General features: G+C 45.5%; 2 protein-coding genes across 12 annotated transcripts in view; one reads left to right on the forward strand and one right to left on the reverse strand.

The window, feature by feature from the left end:
* The window catches only part of Gemin5 (gem nuclear organelle associated protein 5), a 48,554-nt gene extending 40,876 nt beyond the window's left edge, over positions 1-7,678 (reverse strand). For 2 of the 8 annotated variants that reach the window (NM_172558.3, NM_001166669.1), the window contains exons 1-5: positions 7,412-7,663; positions 6,833-6,993; positions 5,017-5,198; positions 3,381-3,532; positions 2,918-3,037 (exon numbers count right to left, since the gene is read on the reverse strand). In NM_172558.3, the coding sequence (NP_766146.2) occupies positions 2,918-3,037; positions 3,381-3,532; positions 5,017-5,198; positions 6,833-6,993; positions 7,412-7,577 (781 nt within the window). In that variant the 5' untranslated portion in view covers positions 7,578-7,663. Of the gene's footprint in view, positions 1-2,917; positions 3,038-3,380; positions 3,533-5,016; positions 5,199-6,832; positions 6,994-7,411 lie in introns of all 8 variants that reach the window. The other 6 variants (XM_017314446.2, NM_001166671.1, NM_001166670.1 and 3 more) reach the window with 6 other exon arrangements.
* A 1,488-nt stretch (positions 7,679-9,166) lies between these two features.
* Positions 9,167-18,704, forward strand: Mrpl22 (mitochondrial ribosomal protein L22). 4 transcript variants are annotated; one of them, XM_017314447.1, is made up of 8 exons: positions 9,167-9,650; positions 10,630-10,837; positions 10,918-10,966; positions 12,157-12,274; positions 14,401-14,466; positions 15,256-15,333; positions 16,341-16,410; positions 18,402-18,704. In XM_017314447.1, exons 2-8 carry the CDS (start codon positions 10,759-10,761, stop codon positions 18,611-18,613), a joined length of 672 nt encoding a protein of 223 aa, XP_017169936.1. In that variant the 5' UTR covers positions 9,167-9,650; positions 10,630-10,758; the 3' UTR covers positions 18,614-18,704. The 4 variants fall into 4 exon arrangements, 3 of the variants coding, with proteins under 3 accessions (XP_017169936.1, XP_006532917.1, NP_778166.2); XM_006532854.4 differs by having other exon boundaries at positions 9,172-9,650; positions 10,918-11,145; NR_166467.1 differs by lacking the exon at positions 9,167-9,650 and having other exon boundaries at positions 10,788-10,837; positions 10,918-11,145; positions 18,402-18,690.
* The last annotated feature ends 1,040 nt before the right edge of the window (positions 18,705-19,744 follow it).

A 19,744-nucleotide genomic window follows, 5' to 3' on the forward strand; every position in this document is an offset into this window, starting at 1 on the left:
GGAAACAGTAGCATGCCCCTCCCAGCAACCCTTAATTCTATGGTTTACAAATTGTTTGGCTAATTAACAGTAAAATCTTGGGGGCTAGAGTGATGAAACTGCTTGCCATGCAAGCTTGCACACCTCAACTTAGGCCCCTAGCACCCACTGAAAAAGAAGCAGCATCCTGGTGCAGTGGGGTACACCTATCACCTCATTACAGACACAGGCAGATCCCTGGAGCTGCTGACCAGTTGCTGATCTAGCCTCATCACTGAGCAGCAAGTTCAGTTAAGACCTGTCTCACAAGACAAGACTGAGAGAAAAAACAAACATGAAGAACCAAGGAAGACATGCAACATCACCTCTACATACATGTGCACACAGAAGAAAGAACATGTCCTTTTATTATGGAGATATTACTATGATAGAGGTTAAGACCAGTCTAGCCATGTTTAGGTCAAACAAACCTTTTCAGGCTATCTTTGAGACTTGAAAAGTTGTATCTTTATCTGGGACAGGCTTAGGAGACAGATCAGCCCGTAGTAAAGTACTTGCCTTGCAAGCATTAAGATTTGATTTTGATCCTCAAGACCCATATTTGAAACCAGGCACAGTAACATGCTTGTCCAGCTGCAAGGGGGGCGAAACAGGGTTCCCTGGCTAACTCTCCAGCTTAGCTGGCTTGTCAAGTTCCAAATCTTGTCTGTAAATGGTGCCTAAGTAATGGCACCAAAGGTTATTTGGCCTGCAAAGGTTGTTTGTACATGAACATGCACACATGCTAGTAGTATCTTCGTGTGGGGATTGAGTTCCTAATTAGAATGAGACCCTAACCTGAGACTTTTCAATAACTCCAGGATAGTGGAATTCTCCTAGTTAACTCCTATTCCTAGTTCAATGGTTCTCAATCTTCCTAGTGTTGCAACTCTTTAATATAATTCCTCATGCCGTGACTCATAACCATAAAATTATTTTGTTGCTACTTCATAACTGTTATTTGGCAGTTATAAACCATAATGTAAATAACTGTTGTGTAGGGTATCTGATATGAAGCCCCTGTGAAAGGGCCACTTAACCCTCAAAAGGAAACCTTCACCAGCACTGACCCAATCATCTGTACTGCCCATCAGAACCACAAGCACAGCTTTAAAAACATACATGCCAGTAGGGTATGGTGGAGCACACCTTTAATCCCAGTACTCAGAAGGCAGATTCAGGCACATCTGATCTACCAAACAAGTTCCAGGACAGCCAAGACTTCACAGAGAAACCCTGTCTCAAACAAAACAGAGCAACACATACACGCCAGGGTCCAAGTTCAGAGATGTGATTCGGGAGATTCCAAGTGGAGTACAGAAAACCCTCAGTACCCTCAGTACTCTCAGTACCCTCAGTACTCTCAGTACCCTTAGTACTCTCAGTACCCTCAGTACTCTCAGTACCCTCAGTACTCTCCAGCAGGTCTGCTGTACAAGGAGAACATAAGGCTACTGTGGACAGCTATTGTGTTCACGGATTCTCAGGCAGGTGTCTTGGGGGGAAGAGGGATGTTTAGCCTAATTTGAAGCAAGTGATGGGCCTGGCGAGATGGCTCTGGACAAGGTGCTTGCCACACAGATGAGTCTGATCCCCAGGACTCACATAAAGGTGATGTGTGCCGTCACAGCGCTAACTAAAATTTGAAGACAATGTAACATAGCCAGCTTGTTCATGGGCTCAGTATGCACACTGAGTCTGTGTCACTGTTTTTCCATTCTTAACACTCAAGGAAAGCCCATTATTCGCATTCTTATAGTAAAGATCTTGCTCTCAGGTGATCTCTGTGAGTTTGAGGCCAGCTTGGTATACATAGCAAGATCTAGGACAGCCTTACTCTGCATGCCAGGCAAGACTCTTTCAGCAAAGCCGGGGTTCTTGCCTTCTAGAAGGCACTAGAAAACAGACACAAAGGCCAGGTGTCCAGAACAGAGAGGTCTAAACAGGTTATAAGGGACAGCAACTTTCTGGTAAGCAAGATTTTAGCTAGATGATATTCTTAGAATGAGATGAAACAAAACAAATAGATAATTCTACTGCAACAGTACAGAATTTGCCACTGAAGAGACACTGTGACAAAACAGGAAACTTGGAAAGACAATCTCAGTGAGGGATTATCTAGATTAGTTTGGCCTCTGAGTATGACTGTGGGTGACTGTCAATTTGTAAAGAGGGTCCAGCCCACTATGGGATGTATCATTTCTTGTGTAGGCAGTCCAGGCTATCCAAAAAAGCCAGCTGAGCCAGCACATGACATTCCTCCATTGGACAGTTTCTACATCAAGGTCCCACCTTGACTTCCCTTAGTGACAGACTCTAATTTAGAAGCTGAAACAACCCCCCCCCCTAGTTTCTTTTGGTCTGTGTTTTATCAGAGCAGCAGAAAGGAGCTGGAGCACAGTCTGCAGATGGGTGGTGCTGTTCATTTGGGGGGTTAGGTCCTGAGCTGCTAAGTGTAGAGAAAGCTGAGCAGAGGTGGGCAGCAATCCTCTCCTCTCTGCTCCTCACTGCAGAGGAGACAGCCCGACTCATTCTGACTCCTCTGAAGAATGGGTTGCAGAGCAGTGGAAGAGAATAGCTCGCCAGTTAGGAGGACTTGTTGCTCTCTAGCACCCACATGGTGACCAAGAACAGTTTATAACTCCAGTTCCTACAGAAGCCAGTGCCTTTTTCTGGCCTCCCTGAACACACACACACACAGCACACAGACATATGTCTATGCAAAAACATCTATATACAAAAAAGCAAATCAATTCTTAAAAAAAAAAAAAAGTAATAAAATGATGGACCAGAACCTAGAACTAAGTAAGCTGCAATCACTTAGTCCCTCCAAGGTGGGTAGTTGTGTTACCATAGCAACAGAAAAGAAAGCAGGATAACCCCTAGGCATCAACCTTACCCCGGCCGCGGGAACAGCTCCAGATTCGAATGGTCTGATCTTTGCTTCCTGTGGCTAAGTAGCAGCCTTTTGTGATGGGGGTTTCTGCTATAAGCTTCCCATTGGGAATGTCAGGTTCTTCTAGGAAAGAGACAGAGATTTTATTTTTTAAAGATATATATATATAAATGCTCTGTCTTCATGCACACTAGAAGAGGGAATCAGACCCGTAACAGATGGGTGTGAACCACCACGTGGTTGCTGGGAATTGAACTCAGGACCCGGGAAGAGCAGCTAGTAACTGCTTATTTTTAATTTACACTGGACATGCACTGTGGTTACAGAGTAACTCAGCAAAGTCAGCTCCTCCCCATTTCCTAGTTTGCTCTGCGAGGCTCAGGGTCTAAGCATAATTCAGAAGCTGCAACTCAACACTTAGTTCTTTAGGGCTGGAGAGAGCAGAGCTCTCCTTCCATCATCTTACCCGAGTTTTCCTCTTGGCTGATGGATAAGCAGTCTTCACCAGACAGAGGACACCAGGCTATGGAGTGGATCTCGTCATCGTGGCCTCGAAGTCTGTGAATAACTTCTCCCTTTTTACTGATGTCAATGATAACCACTATGCCATCTTTGTAGCTGAAAAATAAGTTAGAAACATTTCAGGAGCCTGCAGATCGACACTGCCAAGCCTCTCACCTGTCTGAGTTCTAACCCAAGCAGCACAGTATCATAGAACTTTCTTTTTTCTTCTTTTCTGCCTGCTTAGATACCGGTTCAAATCCCACATATGCTTACCCTGAGACTCTAGACTACTCTTTCTCTGGAGACTCCCTTTCCACCACGCCCCACCTCTTTTTACAGCTGTTTACAGACTTCCAAGGCAGACCCTAACTCAAAAGACAAGGCTTTCCTCCTCTTCTCTACCCACTCCTCCCAGTACCCACTAAGTTTACAGCTTGTCTGCATTGCTGCTGCCCTGAAAAGGGAAAAGATTTTAGCAATGAAAACAGTTAACTGATAAACTTTGTTTGTGACAGCTTTACACATCACAGACTGGCTGCACACCTACTATGCACCGAGGGTGATCATGAACTTCATTCACCTTCCAAGGGCTGAGATCACAGCATGAGCCAACATATTTGCTTTATACAGTACCTGGGACTGAGCACAGGCCTTTGTATGTGCTAGAGAAGCCCTCTGCCAGAGGAGCCACATCCTTAGCTCCACAAATGATACTGCTTTCCAACTACAAACTTAACAGGAACCGTTAAACTGTACCTAAGTGTCAATCTATGAATTCAGCAGAAACCCATAGACTCTAATAGCTTTTTAAAAAGTGAATTATTTTGAACACGTTTAAAAGTATCTATTGGGAGCTAGAGAGACAGTTCAGCCCTTAAGAGCACCAGCTGCTCTTCTAGAGGAACCAAAGTCCCAGTATTCACAAGGTGGCTCACAACCATCTGTCATTCCAGTCCCTGAGGATCTGGTGCCCTCTTCAGGTCTCCTAGGGCACTGCAAACACATGGTACACAAAACACATATGCAAGCAAAATAACTATACATGGTAAAAAGACAACCAACCAAAAAACCTTAAAGTATTTTATACTTAGCTTAGGAAAAATAGCTTATACCTACTCCTACCAAGTTTCTGCTTTGACTTCCTAGTGGAAGCCAATGTTTCTGCGTTATAATCTAGCATCCCTAGCCTTTCTTCATAAATGTTCCCGAGTCAGACCCAAACGATCCTGTACATCCAAAGGCTTCATAAAGGGTATCATGAAGCTGGCCTTCTTTGTCCTATTTGTGAGGTACATAAAGCAGAGTCACCTGGCACTCTACAGTTAACACCACATCCAAGGATAGTCTAAGTCAGCCAAGAGCGAAAGAAGGCACTTCTAACTTTTGAAGGGTGGCTTGAAAATTCAGTATCATAGAAAACACAGCATCATAGAAATATGGGGAGCAGAGCAAAGTCTGGAACTGGAGCTCACAGGATCATATGACACCCTGGGCTGCTGTCGTCCTCTGAGGACTGAGGCACACAGGCAAGAGGAAAGAAAAGCAGGATCATAAACTAAGCCAAACCACCAGCAGACAGCACAGTACTCGGTACTCACCCAATGGCTACTAGATTTTCGTGATGAGGTGAACACGTCAGACAGAATATGGTCCTGGGCTCTGTGAAGAGGTGCTGGCTGTCATTTCTGTTAAGCCAGTAACAGAAAACGACTCCTTTTTCATCCCCAGAGACTATTAAGTCCTTAACTGTCGGAGACCAATGCAGTGCTGATATTGTATGCTTCAAACAAAGCAAAGCCAGATGAGTCTCATTTGTGAGTGTTGGGCTGTAAACCAGCCTAATGCTACCCACATTACAGGTACTTAAGAAATATGCTATAACTACCTGTATAGCAATATAGTAAGTCTAAAGTTAAAACTTTTTGTGTGGTTTTGAGACCGTCTTACTTTGTAATTTTGGCCTGGAACTCAAGGCAATCCTTCTGCCTGTCTCCTGAGTACAAGAATTCTAGAATTGCAGCCATGCACCACCATGCCTGGGGATACTGACATGGACGTGCACAGACACACTTTTTACTCATGTGTGCAAAGCCACATGTGTGTCTATGCAGGCCAGAAGAGGTGAACGGATTCCCTGGAGCTGGTTATGAGCCAACCCACAAGGGTGATGGGAACCCGACTTGGGTTCTCTGGGACAGTAGGAGGCACTCTTAATGGATGAACCATCTCTCCAGCCCCTATATTTTCTATTTATTGTGTTGGGGAGAGCATGTGCCACAGCCGAGCATGTGGAAGGCAGAAGACTCTGTGGAGCCAGTTCTCTCTTACTTTCATGGAGATTAAACTGCTCAAGGGGCTGGAGAGACCGCTCAGTGGTTAACAACACTTGCTGCTTTTGCAGAGCTTTGGTTCCTAGCACCCACATGGTGACCAACAATCACCAGAAACTTCAGTTTTCATGTACTTCTTACCACCATAGACACCAGGCCTATAGGCGAAATACACATACACAATTCAAGTAAAGAAAACAAAATAAAACAAAGTATCAAAACTCAGGTCATCAGGCTTCCAGGACAGGCCCTTGAACCTGGAAAGCCTTCTCATCAGTTATCAGTCCGGGTATATATTTTATATGGACCTATTGGCTCTGTTAGACTTTGTAGGCCATGCTCTCAGTGGCTGTTCCTCAATTCTATTGTTATATCATCAAAGCAGCTACAGATAAGAGTTAGTGACTAAGCCGGGCGTGGTGGCACACGCCTTTAATCCCAGCACTTGGGAGGCAGAGGCAGGCGGATTTCTGAGTTCAAGGCCAGCCTGGTCTACAGAGTGAGTTCCAGGACAGCCAGGGCTACACAGAGAAACCCTGTCTCGGAAAAAAAAAAAAAAAAAAAAAAAAAAAAGAGTTAGTGACTAGGGGCTGGAGAATAGCTCAGTGGCTACTTATCAAGAGGTCCCAGGTTTGATTCCCAGAGCTCTCACGGTAGTTTTAAACGGTCTATAACGGGATCTGAATGTCCCCCTTTGGTGTGCAGGCATACATTGGAAAAACTGACACCCCCCCCCTTCTCTCTCTCTCTATATATATACATATATATATATAAAAAAGAGAATGACTATCTATCTTTTTGCCTCCACTTCCCAAGTGCTATGATTACAGGTGTGCACCACCATGTTCATTTATGCAGTTCTGGGGACTGAGCCCAGGGCTTTGAGTGTGCTAGCCAGGCACTCTACCTAGCCAAGTTACAGCTGCTACCAGAAACTCTACTTTCTAAACAAAACATGCATCTTTAAAAAAAAGTTATTTGAGAGACTTTCCAACATATCTAAGTAGCCAACAAAAATGAGTAGCATTCCTCCATATGCATGAGATCTATTAAAACAATCTGAGGCCTCAGGATGCACAATTACCTGATGGAGTGTGTGTTCTGTCACTACAGTCTTGGTCTCTACATCCCAAACCTTCACAGTTCCATCGTCTGAGCTGGTGGCACAGAGGTTGTATTGTCCAGGGTGATGAGAAAAAGTGAAACCAGATACTCTTTCAGTGTGTCCCACCAACTCTCCTACCACTGCAAGCAAAACCAGACTTGGTTAACTAAAGCACTATCCAGACAGTTAGCCTGCATGTTGCTGGACAAACAACAAGCAGATAAACAGAAGTCACTTAACACACATGGAACAGAAACATCCACAGACGAAAGACAGAAACGCTGGGTGTCATCACCACTCATCTTACAGACATCACCGTCAAGTAATTGCCCAGCGGGATCAGAGAAGGGAGAACAGCCCCCACCCCAGGGGGCGTACTAGGGGCCGGCAGGGCCTTGGCCAAGCAGGAAGGCCAGGAGCACCCTAAACGCCGGGTCTAGGCTGGGTCAGTCCCTCCAAGCGAGAGAGGCCACGTGCGCGCGCCGCCGGACCCGGCGACTTACAGAACTCCCCCAAGAGGACGGCAGGAAGGACTGCGCCGACCCGTGAGGGGCTCACCTCGAAACGGGGGCGCCCCTGGGCTCGCGCCCGCACCCGGACCCACGCGGACGAGGAAGACGGAGGTCCGCGCAGCGAAGCCAAAGATGCCTCCGGGCGCCGCGTCGCTGCAGCGTGAGCAGTACCAGTTGGGGGACGGCGGCAGCGTCCGCGGCTCCGGCTTCATCTCCGCGGCCGCCCAAGCTCAGCAGAGGAGCTCTGGGACGGTGGTTCGCAACCGCGGCGTGGAGCGGGAGGGGGCGGGATCGATTTAAACCCCGCCCCTGGAGGCGGGCGCTACGGAGCGCGTTGAGGCCCAACCCGCGCCTCTCGCTCCCGTGCGCCGCCTGGAACTAAATTCCAGGTCCTGAGGTTACATATTTTCCTTAATTAAGGATTTAGACCTGTGGAACCCGCCAACCAGCCACTGAGCACACACGCACACGCACACGCACACGCACACACACACACACACACACACGCTAAATAAATAATAAAGGCCAACACACACACACATACACACACACACACACACACACACACACACACACACGCGCTAAATAAATAATAAAGGCCAACATGATGTGAAATACCCTGTTTCTACCAACCTCAAGGTTGACTAAGAGATGAGCTAATGCGTTTGTGTGCATTTACCGCCATATATACCTGTATTTAACTAAAGCTCCTTATTTTGTCCAATCCAGCAAGGCAAGTATTATTAAGCGAGAAACATCTGGGACAGATTGGACAAGGCAGTTCAGTATCCCAATTAAGTTTTTTTTTTTTTGGGGGGGGGGGGTTCGAGACAGGGTTTCTCTGTATAGCCCTGGCTATCCTGGAACTCACTCTGTAGACCAGGCTGGCCTCGAACTCAGAAATCCGCCTGCCTTTGCCTCCCGAGTGCTGGGATTAAAGGCGTGCGCCACCATGCCTGGCAAGTTTTTGTTTGTTTGTTTGTTTGTTTGTTTTTAAATGCTACATAGCGGCGTACTTTTCCAGTTTTTGGGAGGTGTTTTAAAGACAGATGCAAGAGTGTATTTAGCTGAAATACTAAAAGAATGAATCTGAGCTCTGGCTCAGCACTCAGGCAGGAGGATTGCCATGTGCTCCAGGCTAGGCAGCCTGGGCTATAGTATGAGAGCCTGTCAAAATAAATGAAATGAGTCAGGAATCAGAAAGGACAGGAAGAGACTCTGTAGTTGGGTGGGAATTCTGATTCCTGATACTGGGGTATTCAAAGATTAAAGAGCAGAGGTTTGACATCCCGCCTCCTGCTTAATGGAGTGCCTATGCTGTGAGAACTAGTTAGTGGTGTGGAGGGAAAAAAGAATTGAACTCTGCTTACAACTCAAACCCAAGCAACTTGTTCAGATTCGACTGTACTTCTGTACTGCTGTTAGCCCTTCCTGAATGTGGCATATGGAAACTTGCAATGGCTATCATTAATAGAGAGCCCTTACCTATGCTAGCATAGCCTAAGGGCACTAAATTCAGGGTTACCAGACTCCACATTGATCACTAGTTTTGCCAGGAGCACACAAACGCATTAGCTCGTCTCTTAGTCTTTATTATTTATTTAGTGTGTGTGTGTGTGCTCATATTTCACAATGTGTGTGTATGGAGGTCAGAGGTCAAGGAGTTGGTGCTCTCTTTCCATGATATGGGGCCTAGAGACTGACTGACTTCAGCTTGTCAGCTGGACCATCTCGATAACACCCCATCCCGTTGGCTTTTTTTTTTTTTTTTTTTTTTTTTTAGACAGGATCTCACTATATAGCTCTGACTAGCCTGGCACTTGCTCTGTAGACCAGACTGTGTTGAATTCACAGAGATCTACCTGCTTCTGCCTTCCTGAGTGCTAGGATTAAAGGTGTGGGCCACCATGCCAGGCAATTTGGTTTCTGAAAGAGTTTTCTCAGTAATGTTCACAAATTTGTGTTAGAGTGATCTTTCCTTCCTCTTTCTTCTTTTCCTTTGAGATAGAGTCTCACTGTGTAGTTCTGATTGGCCTGGAATTTGCAGCCCAGGGCGACAAACTGGTGGAGATCTTCCTGCTTCAGCCTCTCATACGCTGGGATTACATCATGTGGTGCTACGCCAGGCTCCTTTTCTCTGAGACAGAGCCCGGCTTGTGTAACATGGTGGTTCTTTAACACCAGTCTCCCACATGCTGATGTTACAGTCATTTTTAACAAGAACCCTGAGGCCCACTGAAGACAGAGTTTGATGAACCAGCCTGCCTCCATTTTAGGCTTAAAAGGTATCTTTTTTTTTTTTAAAGATTTATTTATTTATTATATGTAAGTACACTGTAGCTGTCTTCAGACACACCAGAAGAGGGAGTCAGATCTCATCATGGGTGGTTGTAAGCCACCATGTGGTTGCTGGGATTTGAACTTCGAACCTTCAGAAGAGCAGTCGGGTGCTCTTACCCACTGAGCCATCTCACCAGCCCAAAAGGTATCTTATAGTAGAGGCAAACTAGATTCATTCCTGTTTATGATTAAACCTCCATTTCTCACTGATTGGGCTATGCCACACCTGTAATCTTAACTATACATGGTTCTGTGGGTTCCAGAAAATGGCAACTGTGTCTTTGTTTCAAAACCATCTTGTTAATCCTACCTTTGTTTCAAAAGGTTTTTATGGCCGGTCATGGTGGCCCACACCTTTAATCCCAGCACTCGGGAGGCAGAGGCAGGCGGATTTCTGAGTTCAAGGCTAGCCTGGTCTACAGAATGAGTTCCAGGACAGCCAGGGCTATACAGAGAAACCCTGTCTCAAAAAACCAAAAAAAAAAAAAAAAAAAAAAGGTTTTTATGACTACCTTCTTAGGACCACCTTGTGATCATAACTTTCTTTCAGGAGGTGGTTATGACCAATTTGCTAGTCTGTTTCTGTTTATGGGACTAACTTATTAGTCAGCTCCTGTTCTAGTTCTGCTCCTGTAACCTCCACCTAGCAAATCCATTTGGAAACACCCAACCCCTGAGCTATAGAAACCTTGTCTTCCTCATATCCGATGCTGCCTTCTCAAACGTTGCTTTAGGGGGAAGCAGTTCCTGTATGCAAATAAAAAAAGCTTGCTTTAATTAATTGCTTGCTTTAATTAACTTGGCCATTATGATTTGGATCAGTGGTCTTTCTTGTATCTTTGGCCTTAAATATTTAGGATTAAAAGGTTCTCCTGCCCTTTTCAGGCTGTTATGAGGTGAGGTCACAGTTTTTCTGATTTTCAGTCTTTATGAGGTCATTCACTCCAAAGAAAGACTGCTCTGACCAGACTTTTCACAAGGACGACGCATTCCTGGTCTCCATGACAACGCACTCTGACTTTTCCGGTCCCGGAAGCCGGCCTCGGACTGCGCATGCGTATAGTCAGCCGGCGTTTGATCCCGGAGGCTTCCGTAGGGCTCAGCATGGCGGCCGCACTACTGCGAGAGTTGGGTAAGGCTTGAGTCTTTCTTAGAATTTGGGAAGGAGGAGATAAAGAGAATCGAAGTTGACAGCTCGTATTCACGTTGCAGGTGCACTGAGGGTACCTAACCTGAGGATCTGGGCAACGCAGACGCTGCGGTAAGAGTCCTGCCACGAAGATCTTGCAGGCTGCGCCTGATCTGCATCGATCACAGTGCACTTGTGTGCCAGGCAGTACTTTCGGCCTCAGGTGGAGGGCGGCCCGACCCAGAACCCCATAGAGACTGTTGCCTCCGGGGGCTCCTCTCGGTGTTTTCTGACCAGCCTCTCCCTATTCCGTAGGCACGATTCGAATCTTCGACTTTGTGTGCTATACCAACAAACATTCCTGGTTATTTCTTTATTCACTTGCCGTGGGCAAGGACTGTTTGGAGACTCGAGGCTTGCCTGACATTGTACATTCGTTCGCTGTTGTTTCTCAGCAACTGGAGTTTGAGCCTTTTGCTCTGCAGAACATTCTGGAGCCTCTCGAGAAAGCCTTTTGTTTGTTTGTTTGAGTCTCGCCATAAGTCAGTCTGGCTTCTGCTTACCAGTCAGAGGCTGGGATCCTAGGCCATGCACTGTCCTGCTAGGACACAAGCGTCCCTATGCAGTTGAGTTAGCACTGGCATGGATCCGTAGGGTACATCCGAAGTTTCGATTACATATATAGTACTTGCAAATGAATTGCTTCTTTGGAGCAATATTTTGACATAATATAATTATAGTTGTTTGATTCCGTTTAAAACCCATTTCAGTCCTGAGTATTCATAAAACCTGTAAGTATTCATGAAACTTTGTCACTGTTAATTCATGGCATACTTAATTTACCAGACACCATATTGATTGCCAAATCTGTATTGAGGTTTTGAGAAATGCAAGGCAGTTTCTAAGGGATGGCAGACAGTAGGTACCTCACGCTCACAAAATCTTGTTTAATAGTTTATCCTAATGGCTTCTTTGAAAGATTGAAGTCAGAGTTGAGCAGCTTATGGTTCTGTCACCCTGCTGTGAGTGATGATATAAAATGATGTTAGAGGCCTTAGAGACATTGCCTCTTTCCTCTTTCTTACATACATGAAAACCAAGGCCCAGTGAAGTGACAGTGTGCCGCTGGCTTTAACTATGTAAAATGTAAACACCAGTGATTCAAACTGGAGAAGAAAGTTTGAAGGCCTAGAGATTGCAGGTGTATCTGGATGGGAGACGAGCCAGCTCTGTAGTGTCTGGATAAGGGTGGTGGTGACGTGGCTCCCAGAACGGCAGAGAGGTCCAAGTTTCTGTTGTCTTATGGGCTTCCTTCCTTTCAGGGTTTTACCCCCGTCGTGCATCCACACGAGTGCTTCTCTTGACATTTCTCGCAAATGGGAGAAGAAGAATAAGATTGTTTACCCACCTCAACTGCCTGGCGAACCTCGGAGACCAGCGGTAAGTTTGTAGGGAGAAGTAATCCCCTAGTTTTTAAATCTATTTTTAATTTCTTTTGAGTCGGGTCTTATGCTGGTTTTGAATTCAGCACTTAGCCCAAGCTGGTTTTGAACTCACAAAACCCTGCCTGCCTCTGCCTCCCAAGTGCTGGGATTGACGGTATGCACCACCATGCCCTGCTTGACCAGTACTTGTGTTCTTATGTGCCAAGCAGTGAGGTTTTCCTCCGGGTTAAAGGGGCTTTGTGAAGTAATTTACATGTTCTAATTAACTGACCTAACTGTACCAGATTGCCTTTACCTCCTAAACTGACCTAAGGGTTTGAGATGTTGATTTTGACTACGTGAGGCTTGTTGGTAGTGTCGTCATCGTCGTCCTCATCATCGTCATCATCGTCCTCTTCCTCATCATCATCATCATCGGGCTTTTTTGAGACAGAATCCATGTATCCCTGGTTGTTCTCACTCTATGGACCAGGCTGCCCCCAAAGTCACAGAGACTTGCCTGCCTCTGCATCCAGAGTGCTGGGATTAAAGTTGTGTGCCAGCATACCCACCACGCCCACCACGCCCAGCACACCCACCACGCCCACCACGCCCAGCACACCCAGCTGATGGAAGCATAATGAGTTGGAAAATGTTGCTTTAACCACTGTGTGTTTGAATTTAGGTACACTTACAGTTTTGTTTCTTTCTATAATGTACAAACCTTTAAACTTCAGGTTTGGATTGAATCATTGGATACCTACCAAAGATGTATCTTCTTATTAGCTGCTCAGCGATAAAATTATTGTGTTGCGTACTTCAGACTGTCAGAGATTATTCTAGTGACATGTAAAGCAAAGTCCAGCTTTAAGTGAATTTGTGGAGGCATGCAACTGCTATAAGGTTCGGGAATTACACGTGAGCACTAGTACATGCTGTGTATGCAGTGCCATGGCTCAAAGCCAGAGAAACGTTCTTACAACTGAGTTACAACTTCAACCATCGATTAAAAAAAAAGGCATCCCCGCCGCACTTGGGAGGCAGAGGCAGGTGGATTTCTGAGTTCGAGGCCAGCCTGGTCTACAGAATGAGTTCCAGGACACAGGACAGCCTGGTAGGAGGGCAAATAGTGGGAAGAAGGTGGACTTTTAGAGTCTTTGGAGAACTTTGGGAATGTCTTAGGGTTTCTATGGCTGTGAAGAGACACCATGACCATGACAACTCTTATAAAAGAAAACATTTAATTGGGGCTGGCTTATGGTTTAGAGGTTTAGTCCATTATTGCCATGGTGGGCAGCGTGGTGGCATGTGGGCAGACATGGTGTGGAAGAGGACTCCATCCAGATGAGCAGACAGCAGAGAGAGAAAGAAGCACTGGGCCTGAACTGAGCTTCTGAAGCCTCAAAGGCCACCCGCAATGGCACACTTCCTCCACCAAGGCCACATTCTAACAAGGCCTTATCTCGGCCCAGTCCTTTCAAATAATGCCACTCGCTGTCAGCCATTTTCATTCAGACCACCTCGGGAGGTGCCTATGCTGGATCTGAACCCCCCCCCCCCCATGCCTGGCTGCTCCCCCCGCTCACAGGGTTTTAGGTCTTGAAGAAGCCACGTAGTTTGTCAGTTTCAGTTTCCGAAAGGATTATAAGATGGTTCCTCTCCCAACTGAACCTACTAAAAAGCGCTTTGTGAATTGTGAATTATTCAATATCTACTTGGTCAAAAAATTATAGTTTAAGGGCTGGAGTGGTTAAGAACACTTGTTCTTGCAGAGGGCCGAGTTCAATTCTCAGCACACAAATGTAACTCCAGTTTCAGGGGAACTCGTGCCTTCTGACCTCCAAGGGCACCAGGTAGGCACTGATGCACATCTATGCAGACAAAACATGTATACATATAACGTATGTAAATTTGAAAAGATTATAGTTTCTGTTTCTTACTAATCTTTTTTTTTTAACATAATGAGACGTTGAAAAAAGGCAAATTTGTCTAAAGACTCCCTAGAATCTTTGTAGTATTTTGTTTTATTTCTTGTGATAATAGTTTTGTCATTGGGCATAGAGTATGGGCACTAGTGGCTGTGCCACTGTCACTTCGATGAGCCTGCTGTAACAATGTTTTTCTTTTTTTCCTACTCACAAGGAAATTTACCATTGTCGGAGACAAATAAAATACAGCAAGGACAAGATGTGGTACCTGGCAAAGATGGTAAGCTAACGTGCCTACCCCCACGTGATACCCAGGGAAAGAAGCTGTGGCTTCCTCCTGAGGACTGGAATAGGAATGCTTATTACCCCAGTCTCCCCAAGGAGTAGGGAGTGTCACTGTATAGTCAGTGACCCGCAGGTTATCAAGAGAGACACTAAACATATCGTGACACGGTAGGTTAAGTGTTTATCTTGGTGAAGAAGGGAGAGAGAACCCAGGACACTTGCTTACTTACCTGTACAAAGAGGTTTAACCTCAGGATCCTGTTGGTTCTTGTGTATTCTTAGTGAGGAGCAGGAATGCAGCAGATACAGGATCATTTATCTCATGTAGGGTGGAGGAGTGTGGTTGCTGTAAGCCTGTCTCTCCGTCAAGTCTGCCTTAATAGTTCTGAAACCATTACACATAAGCTGTTGGTTTTATCTTGCAGCTCTTAAGCTTGGTTATAACCAAGAGGCAGGATCCAGTTCAAACCTCTTCTTTTTTTCTATTTTGCTTGGGTTTAACTCAACAGTTTCCAGAGTTGTACTGTACAGAATAAGGCTGCTAGTGTCACTGAAAGGGAATATTGCTTTTTTTTTTTTAAAAGATTTATTATACATAAGTACCCTGAAACACCAGAAGAGGGCGTCAGATCTCATTACAGGTGGTTGTGAGCTACCATGTGGTTGCTGGGAATTGAACTCAGGACCCTCAGAAGAGTAGTCAGTTCTCTTACCCGCTGAGCCATCTTGTCAGCCCCCCGTGAATATTGCTTTTGAGTTTGTTCATTCATTTGTCCCCCTTTAGATACGAGGCATGTCCATTGATCAGGCTTTGGCGCAGCTGGAGTTCAATGATAAAAAGGGGGCTCAAATCATTAAAGAGGTAAGACTCGGTGGTTGGGAGGGGTGGGCATGCAGCCATTTTTAAGCCTAAATCCTGGATTCCTGAAATTGGTGGTACACATGTATTTTTTTTTATGAGATAAGGACCTGCTGCTCCCGGTTTAATTAAGTCTCTCACATTCCTTGTTCCTGAGAACGGGTGCTTTTCATTCTTCACATGGGTTTCCTCAGGTGCCTTTACCTGCACCAGATAGTTTTTTTTAAAAAAATTGTTGGTGGAGTGATTGGAAGCCTTTTTAAAAACATGTCTTGGAGCTTATTTTGAGGGTAGTACTGAAGATAAAACTCAGGGCCTAGTGTATGCCAGGGAGGAACTCTACCAATAAGCTGCACTTCCATCCCAGACATGGTATGGTTTTTTTTGTTTGTTTGTTTGTTTGTTTGTTTTTTAAGGAGTCCTTTCTGAGGGTTGGGGAGCCGACTTCCACAGTGAGAGCTTAGGGTTAAATGTGAGTAATTACGTAGAGGAAGCCTTGGCCGTGGGCTTGTGTTTGTTCATAGGTGGGCCCTAGGGTCGCCAGTGCCTCGCTGGGTGCAGTACTAATGTGCAGGCATGTGGCTGTTCCCTGACTCAGATTCGGTGTTCTTCACCAATGGCATGGCCTACGGGTATAGGCTGTCCTCCTTCCCTTACAGAGCCTCCAAGGCTCAGCAGGATGGTGATGGCTCCTAATTTGTTCTGAGGAAGGAATTCTCACTGTACCATTTTCCTTGATACAACCAGCAATTGAAGTTCATTGTGGCTGGATATAGTTACAGATGCACTCTTGGAATACAGAGGCAGACCAATCTCTGTGAGCTCCAAGGCATCGGAGCTACAAAGTGATGTTGTCTCAAAAAACAAAACCCACCAATAAACAAACAAACAAACAAACAAACAAATAAAAGTTCATTGTGAAGTATAGGCTTGAATAAGTATATTTTAGACAACAAAAGATGAGAGCTATTTAATCCCATTATATGAGCTGGCTTCTCCTGTCATTTAAGGTTCTCTTAGAAGCACAAGACATGGCAGTGAGAGACCATAATGTGGAATTCAGATCCAACTTACACATAGGTAAGACTCTTTCCATCTTCAGCACCTGGGATGTCTCTGGTATCTGAATATTAGGCCAGTTGTCCATTGGCAAGGACCTCCTGTAGCCCTTAGCACCCAAGTGCCACTGTGTCATGAGTGGGAGACTTGCCAGCGTCTCCGTGCTTGTTCTGAATGGGGTTGAGGGTGTGAAGTTCCGCACCGGTGACGAGTACACACAGAGCGGCCTGCACTGCCACCCTCTACTCATCATAAAACTGCAGATGACCACAAGTTACCTAGAAGATAGATTCATCTTTAATCGTGGGGCACACATTTTAGTGCCAACACCTAGGAGACAGAAGCAGATGACTCTCTGTGAGTTCAAGGCCAGTCTGGTCTGTAGAGCAAGTTCTAGGACAGCTAGAGTTACATAGATTATTGGGGGCAGAGGGGTGGTGGACAGAAAAGATAGATGAATTATCAAGTGGAAGGAGGTGAATAAAGGTTCACATGTAAACTTTAAGGGTCATTTTTGTTTTATTTTATGAGTATGAGTGCTCTATCTGCATGTATACCTGCAGGTCAGAAGAGGGCATCAGACTCCATTATAGTTAGCTATGAGCCACCACATGGTTACTGGGCATTGAACTCAGGACCCCTGGAAGAGCAGCCAGTGTTCTTAACTTCTGAGCCATTGCTCTAGCTCCTAAAGGTCGTTTTTATAATGTGCCTTTGTCATAAGAATGACTGAAATGGAGCCTTCTAGTAATCAGGCTGAAAGACCTGCTGGTCTGTACAAGAGAGAGAAACACAGGCAGACCAAACCCACTGAATCATCCAATCAATGACTGAGCAAATGAATCACATAGTTCTTAAGAGAATAATATAAAATATATGTAAACAAGTTCAACATCCTTAGTCAGGTCGGGCAGTGGGAGCCTTAAACACTCAGAAACTGACTAGGCCGAGCACCTGGTACAGCCGCACCATCCTGAGCACACACCCCAGTCAGCATGCCATAGACACCCACACAGCCATGTGACTGGGGCACTGTGGAGACTATCCAAGGTAGTACATATGCCCAGGCCACCGTGTGCGCCATAGGTGGGGTCAGAAGACAGTTCTGCAGAGTCACATCTCTTCGCACCTTTATGTGGATTCTAAGGGCAACCTCATGTTGTCAGGCTTGCATGGCCACTGCTTTCTGTACTGAGCTGTTTGCGGTCCCGTCCCTGCCTTGTCTGCCTGGGTGCTGGAATGGAGTTTTCCTTTGCCTGTAGGACCATATGTAACCTGCCCCCGTGCTCATCTCTTGTTTGTGTGCCTCTTACATATGCTCAGTGTCAGTGTGCCCCAGCATCTGCCTAAGCAAGCCGAGCGTGCTTGCGTCAGGAGCAGGGATGGGGGAGACTCTGGTCTCAGGTCAGGTTTCTCTCTCTCTGGGATGACTCTTTTATTTTTATTTCTGAGGCTTAATGCCATGTGGCGCATGCCTTTAATCCCAGCACTCTGGAGGCAGAGGCAGCCTGGTTCTACAGAGTGAGTTCCAGGACAGCTAGGGCTATACAGAGAAACCCTGTCTCGAAAAACCAAAAAAAAAAAAAAAAAAAAAAAAAGACTGGTCTCAAACTTGCTGTATAGCTAAGGATGATTTTGAAGTCCTGATTCTCCTGCCTCTGCTTCCTGGATTACGCACCAGTACCACACCTACTCTCGGGGCTGCCTCTTGGCATCTCTTCCATCCTATCAATCTGTGACTTGTTTGATTCATGAAACTTGCCATTAATTGAAGCTATTTTCTGTCTTTCTGTCCAACGTAATCTGGCAGTGGGTCCATGCCTCCTCTAGAGCAGTGCATGGTTCCTGGTTAGTGCTCAAGAGACTTGTGTTTGAGAGGACTGTGTGCTTGCCAACCACCAAGCTCCTGCACGCTTATGATCTACTAAAAGATGGGTCAGAACCTATCAGCTGGTACAGATGCAGTCCTATGGATAGCAGGCATTTCCCATAATTCTCTTTCCTTCCTCTAGCTGAGTCTACCTCAGGCCGAGGCCAGTGCCTGAAGCGCATCCGTTACCATGGCCGAGGTCGCTTTGGCATTATGGAGAAGGTCTATTGCCACTATTTTGTAAAGCTGGTGGAAGGACCCCCTCCCCCACCCGAAGTACCCAAGACAGCAGTTGACCACGCCAAGGACTATATTCAGCAGCTTCGCAGCCGGACCATCATCCATACTCTATGAGATCTGTGCAGGTCATCCTGGCTCCACGGTGTATATAGCTTATGTTTATTTTAAAAAGTAAAAACAAGTGATTTTTATCTGTTTCATTGAATTATTGAAGTGTAGTGTATAACTGCAAAGTTTCGTGTGTGTGTGTGTGTGTGTGTGTGTGTGTGTGTGTGTATGTGTGTGTGTGTTGGGCGGTGGGGGCAGTATGTATCCTGGTGTGCATGTGCAGAGGCCAGAGGATTTTTCAAGAGGACTTGAAGCAGCCTTACCACTGCATTCTAAAACTAGACAGTAGGTGGCGCTCTTCTGCCAGCAACAATCAGTTACCAAAGTACTACTGTGACTCATAGATTCCTCCCTCCCTCCCTGAAAAATGGCATTGGAGTTTTGATGTGGATTGCTTGAATCTCTATGTTACTCATACTAGGAACACTTTAACCAAAATCCTCAACTCCAGGCTCTTCCTTTCTTTGTTGTTGTTGTGTTTGTTTGTTCTTTTGGATTTTTGAGACAGGATTTCTTGGGGTAGCCCTGGCTTTTCCTGGAACTTGCCACACTTCTTAATCCTTTAAAACAGTTCAACTAGCTGGGGGCCGAATAATGTAATCTATGAGCCTATGGGGACATTCTTTTGTTTTATTTTTTTTTAAAGATTTATTTATTTATTACATATAAGTACACTGTAGCCGTCTTCAGACACTCCAGACGAGGGCGCCAGATCTCGTTACAGATGGTTGTGAGCCACCATGTGGTTGCTGGGATTTGAACTCAGGACCTTTGGAAGAGCAGTCAGTGCTCTTAACCGCTGAGCCATCTCTCCAGCCTATGGAGACATTCTTATTCAAACTACCACAGTTTTTTTTTTTTTTCCATTTAGTGTTGTTATTTTATGTGTGTGACTGTTTTGTCTGTATATGTGTCTGTACACTATGTGCATCGTTTGCAGACACCAGAAGAGGACTTCAAATCTCCTAGAACTGGAGTTACAAATGGGGGTCGGCTATCCTGTGTGTGCTGGGAATTGAACCTGGGTCCTCCTCAAGAGCAGCCAGTGCTCTTAACTGCTGTGCTTTCTCTCCAGCCTGCACATTCTTTTTTTTTTTTTTTTTTTTTTTTTTTTTGGGTTTTCAAGACAGGGTTTCT

The sequence above is a fragment of the Mus musculus genome, chromosome 11 (assembly GCF_000001635.26).
Source record: "Mus musculus strain C57BL/6J chromosome 11, GRCm38.p6 C57BL/6J".
NCBI classification, from domain to species: Eukaryota; Metazoa; Chordata; class Mammalia; order Rodentia; family Muridae; genus Mus; species Mus musculus.

Excerpts from the sequence above, each read along its gene's own strand:
- Mrpl22 (XM_017314447.1), top strand. The coding sequence starts at position 10,759 with ATGCGTATAGTCAGCCGGCGTTTGATCCCGGAGGCTTCCGTAGGGCTC. Across the intron at positions 10,838-10,917 it reads CGCACTACTGCGAGAGTTGG|GTGCACTGAGGGTACCTAAC; the intron begins GTAAGGCTTGAG and ends TTCACGTTGCAG. Across the intron at positions 14,467-15,255 it reads TGTGGTACCTGGCAAAGATG|ATACGAGGCATGTCCATTGA; the intron begins GTAAGCTAACGT and ends GTCCCCCTTTAG.